The 16,305-nt window shown below is 34.4% G+C and overlaps 1 protein-coding gene across 2 annotated transcripts; it reads right to left on the bottom strand.

Moving 5' to 3' along the window:
- Positions 1-1,875: 1,875 nt before the first annotated feature.
- On the bottom strand, positions 1,876-16,031 carry LOC114265180 (Transducin/WD40 repeat-like superfamily protein). 2 transcript variants are annotated; one of them, XM_028205946.2, is made up of 18 exons: positions 15,740-16,031; positions 15,241-15,309; positions 14,944-15,105; positions 10,798-10,952; positions 9,230-9,347; positions 8,965-9,066; positions 7,357-7,516; positions 7,142-7,250; positions 6,946-7,048; positions 6,658-6,808; positions 6,427-6,559; positions 6,215-6,321; positions 6,055-6,125; positions 5,863-5,923; positions 4,594-4,821; positions 4,346-4,430; positions 3,553-3,731; positions 1,876-2,256 (listed from the first exon to the last, which is right to left on the bottom strand). In XM_028205946.2, the coding sequence occupies exons 1-18, from the start codon at positions 15,887-15,889 to the stop codon at positions 2,171-2,173; spliced, it is 2,229 nt and encodes a 742-aa protein (XP_028061747.2). In that variant the 5' UTR covers positions 15,890-16,031; the 3' UTR covers positions 1,876-2,170. The 2 variants fall into 2 exon arrangements, with proteins under 2 accessions (XP_028061747.2, XP_028061746.2); XM_028205945.2 differs by having other exon boundaries at positions 14,944-15,108; positions 15,740-15,990.
- Between the last annotated feature and the right edge of the window lie 274 nt (positions 16,032-16,305).

Raw genomic sequence — 16,305 nt, 5'->3', positions numbered from 1 at the left:
AGGAGGAAGCAGCAGCAGCGGCCGGAGCTGCGACGACGACGGGGCGGGGCTGCGACGACGGCGGGCCGGGGCTGCGACGACGCCGACCTTCCTCTCCCTCCCTTCTCTTTCTCCTCTCCCTCTCCCTCTCCCTCTCCCTCTCGAGCCATTTCGAGCCTGGTAGCTTCGAGCTACCAGGCATTTTCCAAATAGTTGAGAGAAGGCTCTAATGAGCTAATGATGCTCTAAAATCATTAAGTTACTTCTCAAAATAAAGATATGTATATGTTTTGAAATGAAAATTTTCATTTCATACTATAACTATTTTTATGATCAATTTTGTCACAAATTTATGATAGACAACCGTTTTAACAAACTAGAAAAAGTATTTTGTTACACGATTCAAAATAAATTGTACTTTTTACTTATGCTATATTTGGGATTAGTTTATCTATTTATTTATTCTTTTTTTTAAAAAAAATGTGTTAAAAAATTTATTTGTCGGGTTGGTATTGTTTAGAAGAATTTAAAAAAAAAAAGTAAAATTTTTATGAAAATTTAAAGCAAAATAAAAAATAAAAAAAGACAACTTTTAAAACATTTTTGTTGACAACTTTTAAAACATTTTTGTTGTCAACTTCTTCCAAAAAAAAATTTTCCCCTTTATTTTTCAAGTCCATCTACTCAACCTAAAAGTATTAAAAAAATTAATTAATTAGTTAAAAACCAAGAAAAACAAAACAGTTAATAAAAATGCTGTAGGTGTTTTTAGTAGTTCTATTAAAATAAGGCGAAGCGTATCTCACTTTAGGTTAAACTTTAGTGTATCTCACCAAATGGTAAATATAGTTTATTAAGCATCTCTTGGGCTCTGATTAGAAGATTTAAGTTAAGTTTGGCTATCCTAAATTAGTACAAACTTTTTATCTTTTTATCTTTTTTTTATCACATCATCTCTACTTTTTTGCATATCTTTTCGTAAAAAGATAAAAAATACACTTATTTAGGTCATCCCAAATAACCCTATAAAAGAAAAGAAAATAAATAGGAAAGTAGAAAATTTTGATTGGATTTGAATTCTAAACTACATTTGGTTGGGTTGGAAAATGGACAAAGAAAATAACCTAATCTTGTGTTTGGTTGAAAAATTTTGAAATGAAAAGACAAAATAAAAAGAAGAGTAAAATATGAATAAAATATACTTACATTTATATCTATATTTTACTTATTTTCACACAGCTTTTCCTTTTCCCTTCAATTTCTTTCCCAAATTCCTCAGGCAAACATATCGTAAGTGAACTCAAAAAGACAATAAGATAGCATTTCTCACTTTTTTCTCTCTTGTATTTTCCGTTATAACTAAACAAAAAGTAAAATTACATTATATTTTCCCTTGTTTTTCTCTAATTAAATCCTCCAACCAAGCAGATTCCTAGTATCCTCATCACCAAAAAGAGAGTATGGAGATAGAGAGGACAAAACCCATGCAAGCTCCACCCCAGTGCATGCTCCCCCCATAGCCCGAAGCCTCACCAAAGTTACTTGTGTGGGCGGGGCTCTCACTTCCAAAACAAAAATGATAGATCTCAAAAAATCTAATAAAAATTATACACAATACTCCTTTGGGTGTGAGATACCCAGTACAGAATTTTTGGGTGTTTTTTTTTTTTTTTGATACCTAACATCGCTCAATCTAAAATGATGATAGATCTCACACAAACCAATGGCGGGTCGCCTGCGATTGACAAGTCAGTCAATCGGCCATTGGTGGTGTAGTTCAGTTGCTATTTTCCACTAGCCCACCAACTGAAAAAGAGCAGACACATTGTTCAGTTGGAAAATGAGATGACCTGATTTTTCTCAAAATATCCCAACAAAGAAAGCAAGGTAACAATATGAACACAAGCAAAATTAAAAGAAATCTATTATATGTCGGGGCATAATACAATTCAACCAATTCAATTAAACATAATGAAACAAGCAAATGTCAAAAACTTTGATATGGGAAATGACTATTGATTTGTCATATTCCCCTTCAAAAATTGAATCATACATCTGAAACACACTTCAGCTGCCCAATCTCCGCGTTGAGATTGATTGACCCCATCATCCATTTTAGCTGAAGTGAGAATATGTTTCAACCAATAATAATATGAAACACAGACAGGGCAATTCACCATCTTTTCTTTTTTTAATGACAGTACAGTTTGATCACTGAATCAGCACCTGCAGTGAATAACCATGGTTGCCTAGGGTGGAACTTGCAATCCATTACTCCTGTGAAAGGCAAAATGAATCAGAGAAGCCACCAAAAATAATATCAAACCAAATATTAGTAAGATACACTCTGGACATTTATATTCAGAGATTTCGGTATCTATATTCACAAGGTCACATCCTATGTTGCATGTCATATTATTATTTCCACACAAATAGTGTACCTTTTGCAAGTAAAATCGATAGTAGAAGGTGCCAAAAGCAAGGACCTGGGTTATCAGTAGGGAGAGGCTAGTTCAATCCCAGCCAACCCTACCACATCGCCAATGAACCAAAAACAAAACTGGCAATATATAACTACTATTTTTGTAACTGAGAATCAAATGGAATACAATCATGTAATGAGTCAACAATAAAGCTCTACGAGGAGCTTAACAACCTGCCTCCCATGAGGTCAACTTTTTTTGACAAGTACAATTAGGCCAACTTAAGAGAGGAATCAGGGTTGGACAAGGAGCAAGCCAGCCCACTACTCCCATCAAATCAAGATTCCACAGAGAGAACCATCTTCGGAATACATCAAAACGAGAACCAGACTTCACAGCATGCATATAATATATATCAATAAAAAATGACAGCTTCACAAAATAAAAACTTTGAAGACAGGCACATGTAATTGTTGGGGATCCAGTATTCCAAAGTCGAGGTCATGGGATTGACACTCCTCCCTCGGTAGAGGGCTCTACCTATAGAAATCCAAGTGTTCCCTGATGAACGAAGGTGGGTGCCTAGCAGGTATCTATGAGTCCCCAAAAAAAGAAAAAGGCCAATGACAACAGAGTGGAGGAAATGATGCTGTAATATATATTTATTCCCCTCACTGCAAACAGTTAAATATACCAATTTATGGCTATCAACTAAATTAACTACTACTGATACTGAAAAATATAGTTGCATTGCTTCGTATATAATCATATGTAAGGAAAGTAGATGTTGATAATTATAAGCAGACCACTTTAACAAGGCATTTTGTCCCCTGTTTCATTCTTTTTCCTACTACACTTTTTTTTTTTTTTTTTTTAAATTTTTTCTTTTCTTTTCCCTCAATTATAAAAAAAAATAACAATGATGACACTTTTTTTTTTTTATAGACCATAGATTCAAGTTCTTCAAGATCAGTACAGATTGTACCCTGCAAGAGCTAATACATAACACATAAAGGCCAGACGGACAGAGTTTTTACATGTATGATTAAAATCTGTGTTGGCAGCCTTCAGTTTATCTGCTCTCAATCCACGCAAGTAAATTATTATCAACCACAACTAGAAGAAGAACAACGTATAGACATTCACTAACCTCTTCCATTCGCACTTGCATGCCCTCGGAGAATTTCCAGTGGAACAATAAGAGGGTTTTGATTTAGATCAGAATAAACCATGCTGTGAAAAACATATGCTGTGCAATCATCAGAGCAAGATGCAAACAGAGGGTAGGAACGATGAAAGGCCACACTGGTAACATCTTTTGGGTGACATCTGAAAATTTGAATAACCAGATCAGAGCAATTATACTGAATTTAAAAAACCAAAAAAAAAAAAAAAAAAATTTAATAAAAAAAGAGCAACAAGAAAAAGGTACCAGACAAACTTTGCCCGCAATTCAATCCCAAACTAGAGCATTATTGTTTTTACGCACATAACCTTTTTATGGATGTGTATATGCATTTAAGCATGCATGTATCTACCCATAAATGTAGTATGCACATGCACAAAAGTAATTTTTTCTTTTAAACCAATCAATAAAGTTGCACACAAGTTCACTTGGTCATAATCATTTATTTGCTCTAAACATACCCACAATACCGGGATAAACTTTTGTTACTCAACCATATGTGTTGTAATTGCACAGAGGTTTCCCCCCCCCCCCCCCCCCCCCATTTTTTAGCCAACTGTGCACTGCTTTGGTGAAATACTCTCAAATATCATTCATAGATTTTAAATATTTATTTTGAGTCCTCTGCTGATAAAAATTGGAAGTGGCATCTGAATAGTTCCCACACGAAAGAAGTCAAGGTAACGTTTTACAAATAACATTTTTATTCTAGTGTTCGGGTTTGGGTTAGGGAGTGGGGAAAAAGAAAGAAACATACTTTAGAACTCTATAAGGTTTAGATGAGAGGTCCATATCAAACCAACACAATTTTCCTTCTCTGCTCCCCACAATAACATTATCACCTGCACAAAAAGGGCAACCCAGACATATTCAACCTTAAATCAATAGAAACACAACAATTTTAACATGTGATCATATGAAAAGTAAAGGTAACAGCACTGAAATTCATCTACCGAATTTATAATTTTATATATATATGTGAGCAAATAAAAAATAGAGACATACCACCAGGATGAATTGCAATGGAGGAAACTTCACGGAGCCCGGTTTCAAGCTTCTTGATGAGCTTTTGCTTTAACAAGTCATATACACGGATATTCTTCTTTGTGGAAATGAAAAAGATAGAACGGGTGGGATGGAAGGTTGATGACACTGGAAGCCCATGCAATTTGAACGGAAGTCTTTGGGTGAGTCTCTTTGAAAGTTGGTGTATCAATATTGCTCTCGATTCACGTAAAAAAACAAGTTAAGAAAAACCATTTGGAAAACTAAACAACAGATACCTGTCTCTCAGATGCTACTCACATCACATCAATTATTAGGGTGGTATTACAACCAAATCAAGGCATGTACTAACACCCAAGTGGAAAACTAAACCAACATATACCTGGGACGTACACTGTTTTGTCCAATTACTCCTGCTCAATGTGAAGAGCTCAGTAATTATGTGATAAAAGAAAAATGTTTTGGAACTCTAATTCTTGGGCTCTAAAGCCAGCTCTAATGAGCTGGCGGTGGGCCCCACCTACTGTGATGTGATGTTTCGGTCTTGTTTTTTTTTTTTCAACAATGATTTAGACCACTAAAAAACACCCCACTAATAGCACTAATGCATTGGGATTGGTAAAAAAAAGAAAAAAAAAAAAAAGAAACAAGGCATAGAAAGCGAGCGGGGCCCACTGCCACATCATTAGTGGTCCTTCTAGTGCTTCATTTCTAGTGCTCCCAAGCATTTTTCTTTTTTTTTTTTCCTCCTTGCCGTCTCATTAGTACTCCATTAGAGCACCGAAATTAGTGCTCTGAATCATTGCTGGTAGTAAATAAGTGTACCAATATCATTAGACACTCATAATTATATGCGCAAAACACTGAATACTCCTTTTCAGGATGTCACCCCCTTTTCACATGATACCAGAAAGACAAGCCATCAACGAGTAAATATTATGGCCTGATTTCCATAAATAGGGCACTTTATCTCAACCTCAAAATCATAACACTAAGCAGGATTCAGAAGAAACAGAAGTATGCACCATTTGAAATAATAATAATAATAATAAAAGGCAGCTTATTTGTTCAAAGAGAGATAAATCATGATCAATAATAATAAAAGGCAGCTTATTTGTTCAAAGAGAGATAAATCATGATCAAAATTAAACAAATGTAGGATGATGAGAAGACAAGGTAAAAGCACTTAAAACACCCATGAAGCCACTTTTCTGTAATCTCAGAAAGATCATGTCAGAAATTCAATGAACATAATAGGTGAAAGGATATCAGCCGGCATAACTGTGGAGAAGTAATCTCCTTTGCGATGCCATTCTACAGAAGATACAGTCTGCAAGACCACAAAAGAATAAGAAGCCTAAGTCTAGTAACAAGGCCTTCTTTATAGAATTAATTTCCAAGCAACATGGATATCAGATGAGTCTAACAACAATAGAATGAGGGACAATGAAATAGAAGTACCTTAAAATGCTTTAACCTGACTCCCTTGTGTATATCATCTCGAGCCCAGCTGACAACAGATGCGGCATTACCTATAAAATACAAATATAGGCAGAGTCAAACAATAGTCATTGCATATATAAGTTATATAACTGTCCAACCTGATAGCTAATCCACTCACCAGAGTCATCTGATCCTGTGGGTGTCTCAACATGCAGAAGTTCTTTAATCCTTTTCTGTTCTTCTTCATTCCCGAATCCAGTGTTTAAAAGAAAAACATACTGTTCCCTGCAAAATTAATGGTAGTTAAATTATATGGCCAATCAACAAGATGCCCAGATTGGGGGGGGGGGGGTGGGTGTTCGGGGGGAGAGAGAGAGCATTTAGCCTTACGCAGAAACAGCCAAGATAGGAAGGTCAGGTGCAGGGTTCCATGCTACATGCTGCACAGCTTCACCAAGTTCCCAGATTCTAAGGCATCTTCCACTTTCAACCTCCCATATACGCACAGTTCCATCACTTGAACCTATTGAGAACATAGTGGATAGTGAAACCTCATTCAAAACTTTATTTGTGAGTCCTGAAACTAAAGATACAACATAAATCTAAGAACAGCATCCAAACCAGAAGCAATCCACTGCCCAGAAGCTTCAGTAGAAATTGACATAACTGCACCCTTGTGACCTCTATACTCTAGATAACATGTTGTTGGATAAGGCTTAAGATCTTTACGACTTGGTAGCTTTGGTTTTAAAGACTCAGGGTCAATATTGATCTGGAAAAAAAAAATGAAGGCATTTTGGATACATCATTATTGCAGAATAGAAGCAACAGAATCAGCATTACGAAACCCCAAAAAAAATATCAAATTTTGAAACTCATAGACAACACCAAAATTTTCCCTACACTTACACGTTTTTTCCGGACTCTAGGGCACAAATATAGGTCCAAACAACGTTCAAACGTTTCGTTGACAGCTTTCTCATATGCTGGGACACTTCTCAAAGATGTAAACCTAAGCGAACGCAATGCAACTAGATTAGGATCACAACTAAAAAGAGAAGCAAATGAACAAAATACTGAACAATGAGATTAACATGTACAATACCTTTTTGGAATAAATTTAGGTCGGTCCTCCTCAAACATAAGCTGATAAGAATTAATTTCTTCTTGGGTTGGAATATATTCTAAAGAAGGATTATAGGATTCCTCATGCCCTAAAAGCAAAATACACAGTAATTAAATGCCAAATCTGAGTGTTACTTCAAACAGGAAAAATAATGACTTTCCAGCCATGATTATAGTCAAACCAACATAATATACCTGGCAACTTTGGCTTTGGTGCAGGAATATAAGCCAATCCATGACCAGTCTTTTCTTTTGAGCTAGAATCATCTCCCCACAGATGATAGAACCTTGGTTCTTCTTTTGGTTTGTCAAATTTTATTAAACCCTTCCGAATTGCCCTCACATACTCAACAACCTATAGATTCACAAGAAACCACAATATTTGAAGATTGGAATTATATACAAGTACACAATTCCAACTAAATGCAATTACCAGCTTCCAATAGTCTCTTTAATAAGACAATCTAATTCAAGACCTAGCCACGAGAATGCTTGCGGAAAAAAGAGATGTAATTATAGAGAGAAAAAAAAATTCAACAAGGACACTAGGAAAAAAAAGGCTACAAACACTCACTAAAAATGACAAAAACTCACTGCATTGTCATCTAAGAAGCATAGACACGGACACGAACACGCGACACGACACGGATACGACACGGTCACACTGACAGGCTAATTTTTAAAAAATGCAGGACATGACATGTGGGGGACAGGCATAAAATATATAATTTTATATATTTATTATATGTTATATATATGAATATATCATTCAAAGATAATAAAAAATGCAATATGATACTAATTCCTATAAATTTATATGGTTTTTGTTTTATTATTGTATCTTAAGCTGTTTTGTTCAAACTTATAATTAGTTTCACGTGTCTAATCAATAGACACGTGTGTTTAACAGATACATACGTGTGTCCTCCAAGTCTCTAAAGAGTGTCCGGGTCTTTAAAAAATATTAAACAATAGAACACGTTCTGAAGAGTGTCGGACACATGATAGGGAAGTGTCCAAAGAGTGTCGGTGTCCGATACGGACACGACACGGATACGTCACCTTCTTAGAAGTATCCGTGCTTCTTAGATTGTCATAGTAAATCTACTAAATGCAAATTCTCCAAGAATGACCTTGACTCATTGTAAAGAAATGCCTAGTACATTTGCAAACATCCACATTCTAGAAACTGAAATACCTCTAGGGAAGAAATTTTCAAACTGGGTTGGAAATACACAGATACAACAACACAATGTAATTTAATAGGAGAAAAACATATACTGAAAATAGAAAAAAGAAAATAATACACTCTGTGCCCTGTTATCTCGCATAATCAAAAAGTAATCACCTTGCTTGTTTCCACTTTTCAAAAAACACTTTTCAGAAAATTCTACTTTCTTATTTTTCGTGTTTTTTTATTTTTACTGAATTTTTTAAATATTTTAAGCAATTTACACACATAACATAAATACACTTAAAAAGTAAAAAAATTGTAAAAAAAATCTTTTAAAAATTCACTAAATATCAAAAATACAAAAAAAATACAAGAATTCAATACATTTTTTGTATTTTTATGTATTTATTAATTTTTTAAAATATTTTTTCACAAATTTTTTACTTTTTAGATACATCTAAGTAAGGTACATCTAAGTAAGGTGCATCTAAAAAAATATAAAAAATGTTTAAAATTTAAAAAATATTCACTAACAACAAAAAAACACGAAAACCAAAAAAGTCAGTTTTCAAAAAATTTAATCCAGAAAGCTCAAACCAAACACACTGAATATGTCCCAGAGTATTCACCTTTTTACTCTCCCACTTGGAAGGAATAAATCGCCTCTTAGGTTCTGGTGCATTTGAAAGAGGATACTTGGAATCTTCCCAGGCAAACCAATCAACATAAGGCTGTATTCAGAACATACAGAACTTTAGAAAAGCTTCTGAGAAGAAAATGAGGTGAACTTAATATAAGAGCGGCAGTATTTTCAGATTACTAATTCAAAAAAATTATAATATTTATGGGAACAATAAAGGAAGGTGACCACGAAATGATAGAGAAATTACGGACCGCGTATGGATCAAAGTCAGAATGAGGTGCCTTTCCTTTCAATAATCTGCGTATAAGTTTAGCCTCATGTTTTGTCAACTCCACTTCCTCATCATTATATTCATCATATATTTTGCGCCTGATAGAATAATCATAAATGAATAAAATGAATAAAAATAAATCCCCATATTCAGCATTTGAAGAATGTCTGTCCAAATGGAGGATCAGTTACATTCTATGAAGCACGGATGCTCCAAAAATGTTGTTGTACAAGTATCAAGTGCAGGTATGCATACCGGGTACACCGTATACGGTCTGGAGAAGTTGGGTACTCCATGGGTATAGGGTGGGTACTCCATAGCAGCTGATTTTTTTTTTTTTTTTTCCACAGGTTGGAATTGATGCAAGTCCACAGCCTTATTCCTCTTTAATCATCTTCAAAAATTTTAGGTAATTTGGAACCACCACCAACTCTTTACACTGTTATTGAGTAACTTTACCTCTTCTACTTATTATTTTGTACTTAGTAGACAATTAGAATTATATAACATAAAAAGTAAAAAAATTGATATTTCTAGGAATATTGAAAATTATATTCACTTTGTTTGGTTTTGGTTTTCAGAATTCACTTTTTAAAAAATTATACCTTTTTGTTTTTCATATTTTTTTATTTTCACTGAATTTTTTTAATATTTTAAGCAATTTTTAAAATTTTAGATACACCTAACATAAATACACTTAAAAAGTATCATTTTTGTGAAAAAAAATATTTAAAAAATTCAGTAAATACCAAAAATTCAAAAAAATACGAAAATTCGGTATATTTTTCATATTTTTGTGTATTTATTAATTTTTTAAAATATTTTTTCACAAATATTTTACTTTTTAGATATATCTAAGTAAGGTGCATCTAAAAAAGTAAAAAAATTACTTAAAATTTTAAAAATATTCACTAAAAACAAAAAAACACGAAAAACAAAAAATCCAATTTTCAAAAAATTGAAACCAAATACACTGATTGATATTTCATTGTAACTTTCAAAATATTGATGTTTTTAAATTGTTATTTGAGTATTTGAAAATTATATACTTGAATGAAATGAAAGAATTCACAAATTATTATCTTAATGGTTATAGGGATATGAGTTCAACAGGTTCAGGATTTTACTTTAGTATTGCATTGGTATTGTTGAATATTGATTTATTTTTGGTTTTGTAATTTTTCTTTTTGGTTATTGTTTTAAACTTTGATTTGTAGATGGAATGTTTAGCTATAACTTTAAAATATATATACATATATATATATATATATATATTTGACGTACTCTAGCCGTACCCGTACCTTTAGATTTTAGCATATTGGCATACCCATACTAGCACCTGTGCTTCACAGGTTATGTCGCATAAATTTCATGGTTTTTTTTTTTTTTTTTAACCTAAGATGTCCTTCCTATTTCATAAAAAGCAAAATCCAAAAGTAAATCTTAAACTCTAGAGAGCATGGAAAGAAACATGCGAAGTCATCATATTCATACACACAACACAGCCCTGAAGCTTGCATTCCATTGTCATCACAGTTGAGAACTCACCAATTTTTTGAGTCATCAGCACTGGCAAGAAATGAATCCAGCTTATCTTGTCTCTCCTTTTTTTTAATCTTCTTTCCAGTGATGTCATACCCAATATGTTCCTCATCCTTGTACCACACCAGCGGAACATCCCCAATTGTATTACGAGGAGCAACCTATTTTGAGAAAAGAAAATTCAGTATTAAACCACAAAGAAGAAGACTAATTTATCATGACATGGCAATATCCAATCAACAATGCAGGCCCAATCCATGTATCAAAAATTGAGCAGTAAAATTAAATTGAACCATGGAGTTGCCAATATTGGAAATGGAAGTGGTAAACGATACAAGAAACAGAAACATGAAACGTGGTCCGAAAATATTATGAGAAACATGAAACACTAGTTGATATAAGATCGAATAGAATATTTATAAGAAAAATTATTAAAAACATTAAAAAAAATAAAATGTAACACCCTACGTATTATTGCTTGACATGAATACATTTCTATTTATACTTGAATGCCTAAACTTGAACTAGTTTATTTGTTATATAGAAATTCTTTTGAGGCATACTTTGGTGAAATATGGAAATACCATAATTTTGAAGTGTTGGATATGAACTTTTATATGAATGAATTCGAAGCTAGGGGTACAAGATTGAGAAGTATTCCTTTGAACATAATATGCATTTTTGTGTTTTCAAATCATTAAATAAGGTGCTAAATTAGTGTTCATTTAAGATAATCAAGTGATTAGTTGAAATGAAGTAGGCACAACTTATCCTTGGGGTAGGAATGGCAACGGGGCGGGGCGGGACCGGGGATTACCCTCCCCGTCCCCGATCCCCAATTGAGAAAGTCTCCCCGTTCCCGGCCCCGATTCCCGACGGGGAACCTATCACCGTTCCCATCCCCGTCCCCTAACGGGGATCGGGTTTTCCCAACCCCGAAAATTCCCCGGCCCAAATCTGTTATGTTCAACAACACTATCAACAACTGCATAATCATTATACATGTATACATACATACACTAACAGATCTGTTTCAACAACACCATACATATACAAATTTGTTTTCGTTCCAAAAAACAAAAAAAAAAAAAATTTGTTTCGACAATACAAAATCTGTATACATACATACACATAAAAAATTAAAAAAAAAATCTGCATATATTTATACTGTGTATATATTTATACCTGTGTAATAAAAATAAAAAATCTGTATATATACATACTGTCTAAACACATGTAACATACACATACAAAAATCTGTTTGAACGACGAAGGAGGATCGGTGTCGAGGACGAGGATCGGAGTCGCGGAGAGGACGATCGGCTTGAGGACGACTCTCGGCATCCCAGACACAGATCGGAGGGAGGCAGTGACAGAGATCGGGGTGAGGCAGTGAGGTCGGAAGGTGGGAGATCGGAGGGAGGGAGATCGGTGTAAGGCAATGATGAAGATCGGAGGGAAGGAGGGAGATCGGAGGGAGGGGAGGGTTTTAGAGAGAGAGAGCGAGAGAGAGAGAAAGACTAAACTGAGTCCAGAGGGAGTTTTTCATACTTGAAACAAGGAAACATATATATATAGGGAAGGGTATAACTGTAATTTCATACCGGGGCAAACGGGGACGGGGCGGGTCCGGGGCTGGGAAAGGTATCACCGTCTCCGGCCCGAAAATGATCGGAGATTTATTTTTTAATACCATCCCCGGCCCGTGGGGAGTTTTTTTCCGGGGAAAAACCGTCCCATTCGGGGTCTGGGGGTTGGGTCCCCGTCGGGCCAGTTTTAAATTGCCATCCCTACCTTGGGGTGCCACCTCCTCACATGGATAAATGACTACTATAGATACAAGTGTCTGTGCTACTAAATAAATCAAAGAAAAACAACAGAGGAGAGAGAAAATTGCTGAAAAAGAGAAGAAGAAAGACAAAAAGAGAAGAAAAGATGATGGGAAAGCATAATTTTAAGACTTAGGATAGTTTCTAGCTTAATTCAAAGTAGGATTTTTGCTCCTACATCACTATATGATCATTTGATTGGACAATTTGTACTAAAAATGAATTTTAGAAGGAAAATGAGAGGAAACAAGTTTCAAAGATGAATTTCTTGGAAATAAATGCTTTGATTTGGAAAAGTCCCAAGTATTTGTGTAAAAATGGATTTCATGGAGTTCCTTTTACTTTGTATGGCTTAAGAATGACAAATTTCATGTTTTTGGATTTTGGAAGATAGGCATTCGAGCTTGGGATGGCTTGAACTCGAAAAAAATTAGCTAAGGATTGTTTCAGCAGAACCTCGCTCTAGCGCGCTAGCCCAAAAACCCACAATTGCACTGTCTTGGCCCAGTTTGACCGCCCTGTCCCGTTTTTGGAAATTTTCCTCTTTTGACCTATTGGTACCATTTCTAACATTTGAAACTTGTTTCAATCATAAAAGGACTTTTAAACAACACTTTAAACCCTAATTTACGTGAGATGAACTTAGATTGAGAGGAGGAATTATTTAATTAAGATGTTACCCTAAATTTTGTATAATTAGGATCTATACCAATGTGCATTGTCCCATTTTATGTTATGCAGGCCAACAAATTTTGTGGACTATCATACTTTTCAAGACTTAAGGTGAGTCAATGTTATTAAAGGCGACAGGCGCACTGAAGCGGCAAGGTTTCCTAGGGCCTAGGCGTAAGGCGCAAGTTTTGTCAAAGCAAGGCTCTTATTAACGATAAAAAATAGATAATTTAATATAAGCAAATAATTGAAGGTTCAACACAAGTAAAATGAAATATTAAATATTTTAAAACATAAATACCAACAAACATCAATATTTTATCATAGACAAATAATTCAAGGTTCACATAAATACAAACATCTAATTTATAAATCATATTTTTTAAAAATAGCGATTGAGGAGATGAAGAAGAAGAATAACGGCAACTGTTAATCTGGTCGAAGAGAAAGCTCTATCCAACCAAAGTCTTTGTATAATTGCTCAAAAGTATTGGGTTGCAATGTATGTTTAGGGATTTAATCCCTTGTAGCCACATGTAAACAAAAAAACAACGAGATTAAGTGAAATTAGGGTTGTAATTGTAATAAATAAAAATTTTAAAATAAGCACACAAGTCGTGCGCCTTGAGCCTAAACCTAAAGCGCACACTTCATGCGTTTTTATGGGGCCTATTTTACATTGCCTGCCTTGAGATGTTCCGAAGTGCACTAACTACACTTTGGGCCTAGGCACGCCTTTAATAACCAGACTAAAAGTTGTCGTTATTCTTCTTCTTCTTCTTCATCTTCATCCAACATCATCTCCCCATTCTCCTTCTCCTTCTCTATGCTTATCTTGTAAGACACTTTGATTTCATTGTTATTTTCAAATGTTTATGATTTATGAGTTAGATAATTGTGTTTATGTGCAACCTTGAATGATTTATCTATGATAAAATATCGGTAACTGTTGGTATTTATGTTTCAAAATATTTAATATTACGTTTTGCTTATGTGAACCTTGAAATATTTTCTTTTATTAAATTTACTTTTTAACCTCAATATGCGCTTCGCCTTAAGCCTAGGCCCTAGGAAACCTTGGTTCTTCAGTGCGCAATGTTTCTTCAAAGTTAGTTTTGAACTTCTATTTTGAATACTATTGTATTAAAATGCTTGAGAACAATGGGTGCCCTATTCAAAAATATATATATTTATTATTGTTGAAAAATAGAATTTAAGATCAAGAAAAAATAGTAGATATTCTGAGAAATGCATTTCTAGGGAATTTCCACAATTTTTTGACAAGTTTGATAAATTGTGTTAGATTCTAAAATGCCTTAGAAAAGTTTGTGAGAACAGAAAAGTTTGTGAGAATTTTGTTTCCGTTCCTCAAATGAGATTTCAAGAAAAGGAGTTTCCCATCTCAAAGAGAGTTTCTTGGTAACTATGGAACTATCTTCATGATTTAGTTAAGAAGCAAGACAACATGTACTTGGTTGTGCTGTTTACTCTTTGAAAATAGCATAGAATCTCTTTTAGGAACTTGATTCGCAATACATATTAAAAGGCATAATGAAAACCAAAAAGCACATCTGGCCTTCTGATTGTATCTATGGACATAAATCAACTCTTTACTCCTAAAAGATACCCAAAATAAATAAATACAACAGACCTCATCTTCAGATGAATCACTCTCGTCTACTCCTTGATGGCCTTCATCACTTCCATTTTGATCTTGTTGTTCACTATGATCATCATTAGTACCCTCATGATCTTGCTGACTGTTATCATCATCATCAGTTGGCCCATCATCATCACTTGTATTAACTATCTCCTGCTATAATCACCATTAAAACCATTAAGAACTACAAAAAAAGGCCCAAAAATAAAACCCCCCCATCATCATAAACTAGAATAGAAGAAGTAACTTTTTTCATGATATTTAAAAAATGGTGGAATTACTGCGTACCTCATTTTCGGAGAATTCACTCTGTTCCGATCCTGATTCTGTCAAAGTGCCCTCATCCTCATCCAAATCCTAGAACCACATAAACTAAATCATTGAACACCCAAAAAATGAATCTTTAAACATATTAGAGTTCTTTTTTTTCCTAAAAAAGCAAAAAAGTACACCGCATTGGCATCGACATTGTAATCTATCTTAGTTCAAAAATTCTACTGAGATAACCTCCAAGTCCCAAATTCAGGGCTAGGAATCTGTGCTTTTGCAGCTAAAGTTGAACCACCATGCACATAAACAAGATATATGTACAGAGAGAGAGAGAGAGAGAGAGAGAGAGACAGACAGACAGACAGACAGAAAGAATATAACAGAATTAACTGAATTGAAACTATTACGTTTCACTAAGTTTTGCTATCAAAGGAGAATTAAGAGGCTTCGGTTTTGATTTTCAAATTTCCTACATTTTCCGAGTAACCAAACAAAGAAACAAGGCAATAATAAGTACCTCATCATTATAATCATCATCGTAATCGGAACCAGAATGAATTTCCTGAGCATCATCAGCATCATCTTCTTTGTCATCTATTTCTATGTTTGTTACATTCTCTTCTTTCTTTTTGAGCTTCATCTCTTTCTCCTCCCGCGGCACCTTCATTCTCTCTCTCTAGAAGAACAGAGTCTGAAGGATGATGAGAGAAGCTAGGGTTTTCGTTTTCGGAGGTTTTGGGACAAATACGGGAATTCGTTCCCGGGTCGGTTCCGGGTAGGGCAACGACTGTATAACTGTATAATTATATGACCCGACCTTAACCCACCCACCCCTATGTAAAAAAATAATTTGGGAAAAAAAGCCAAATACAGGCTTGTTTTGGAAAATAGCCAAAAAAAAAAAAAAAAAAAAAAAAACTAGTTTATTGGATTTTATATAATATTAATTAATTTACTTATATTTATATATAGTGGAATCGTGTTCTAACCTAAATCAATCCAAGCTATATTGGGTTAAATTGCATTGGTTTTGAGTGTCAAACTGACCTATAAATACCCCTAACACACTAGTACCTATATGGT

This window comes from Camellia sinensis, chromosome 5, assembly GCF_055761805.1.
Source record: "Camellia sinensis isolate YWXY chromosome 5, ASM5576180v1, whole genome shotgun sequence".
In the NCBI taxonomy this organism is placed as follows: Eukaryota; Viridiplantae; Streptophyta; class Magnoliopsida; order Ericales; family Theaceae; genus Camellia; species Camellia sinensis.
This window is presented reverse-complemented; position numbering and strand designations above follow the sequence as displayed.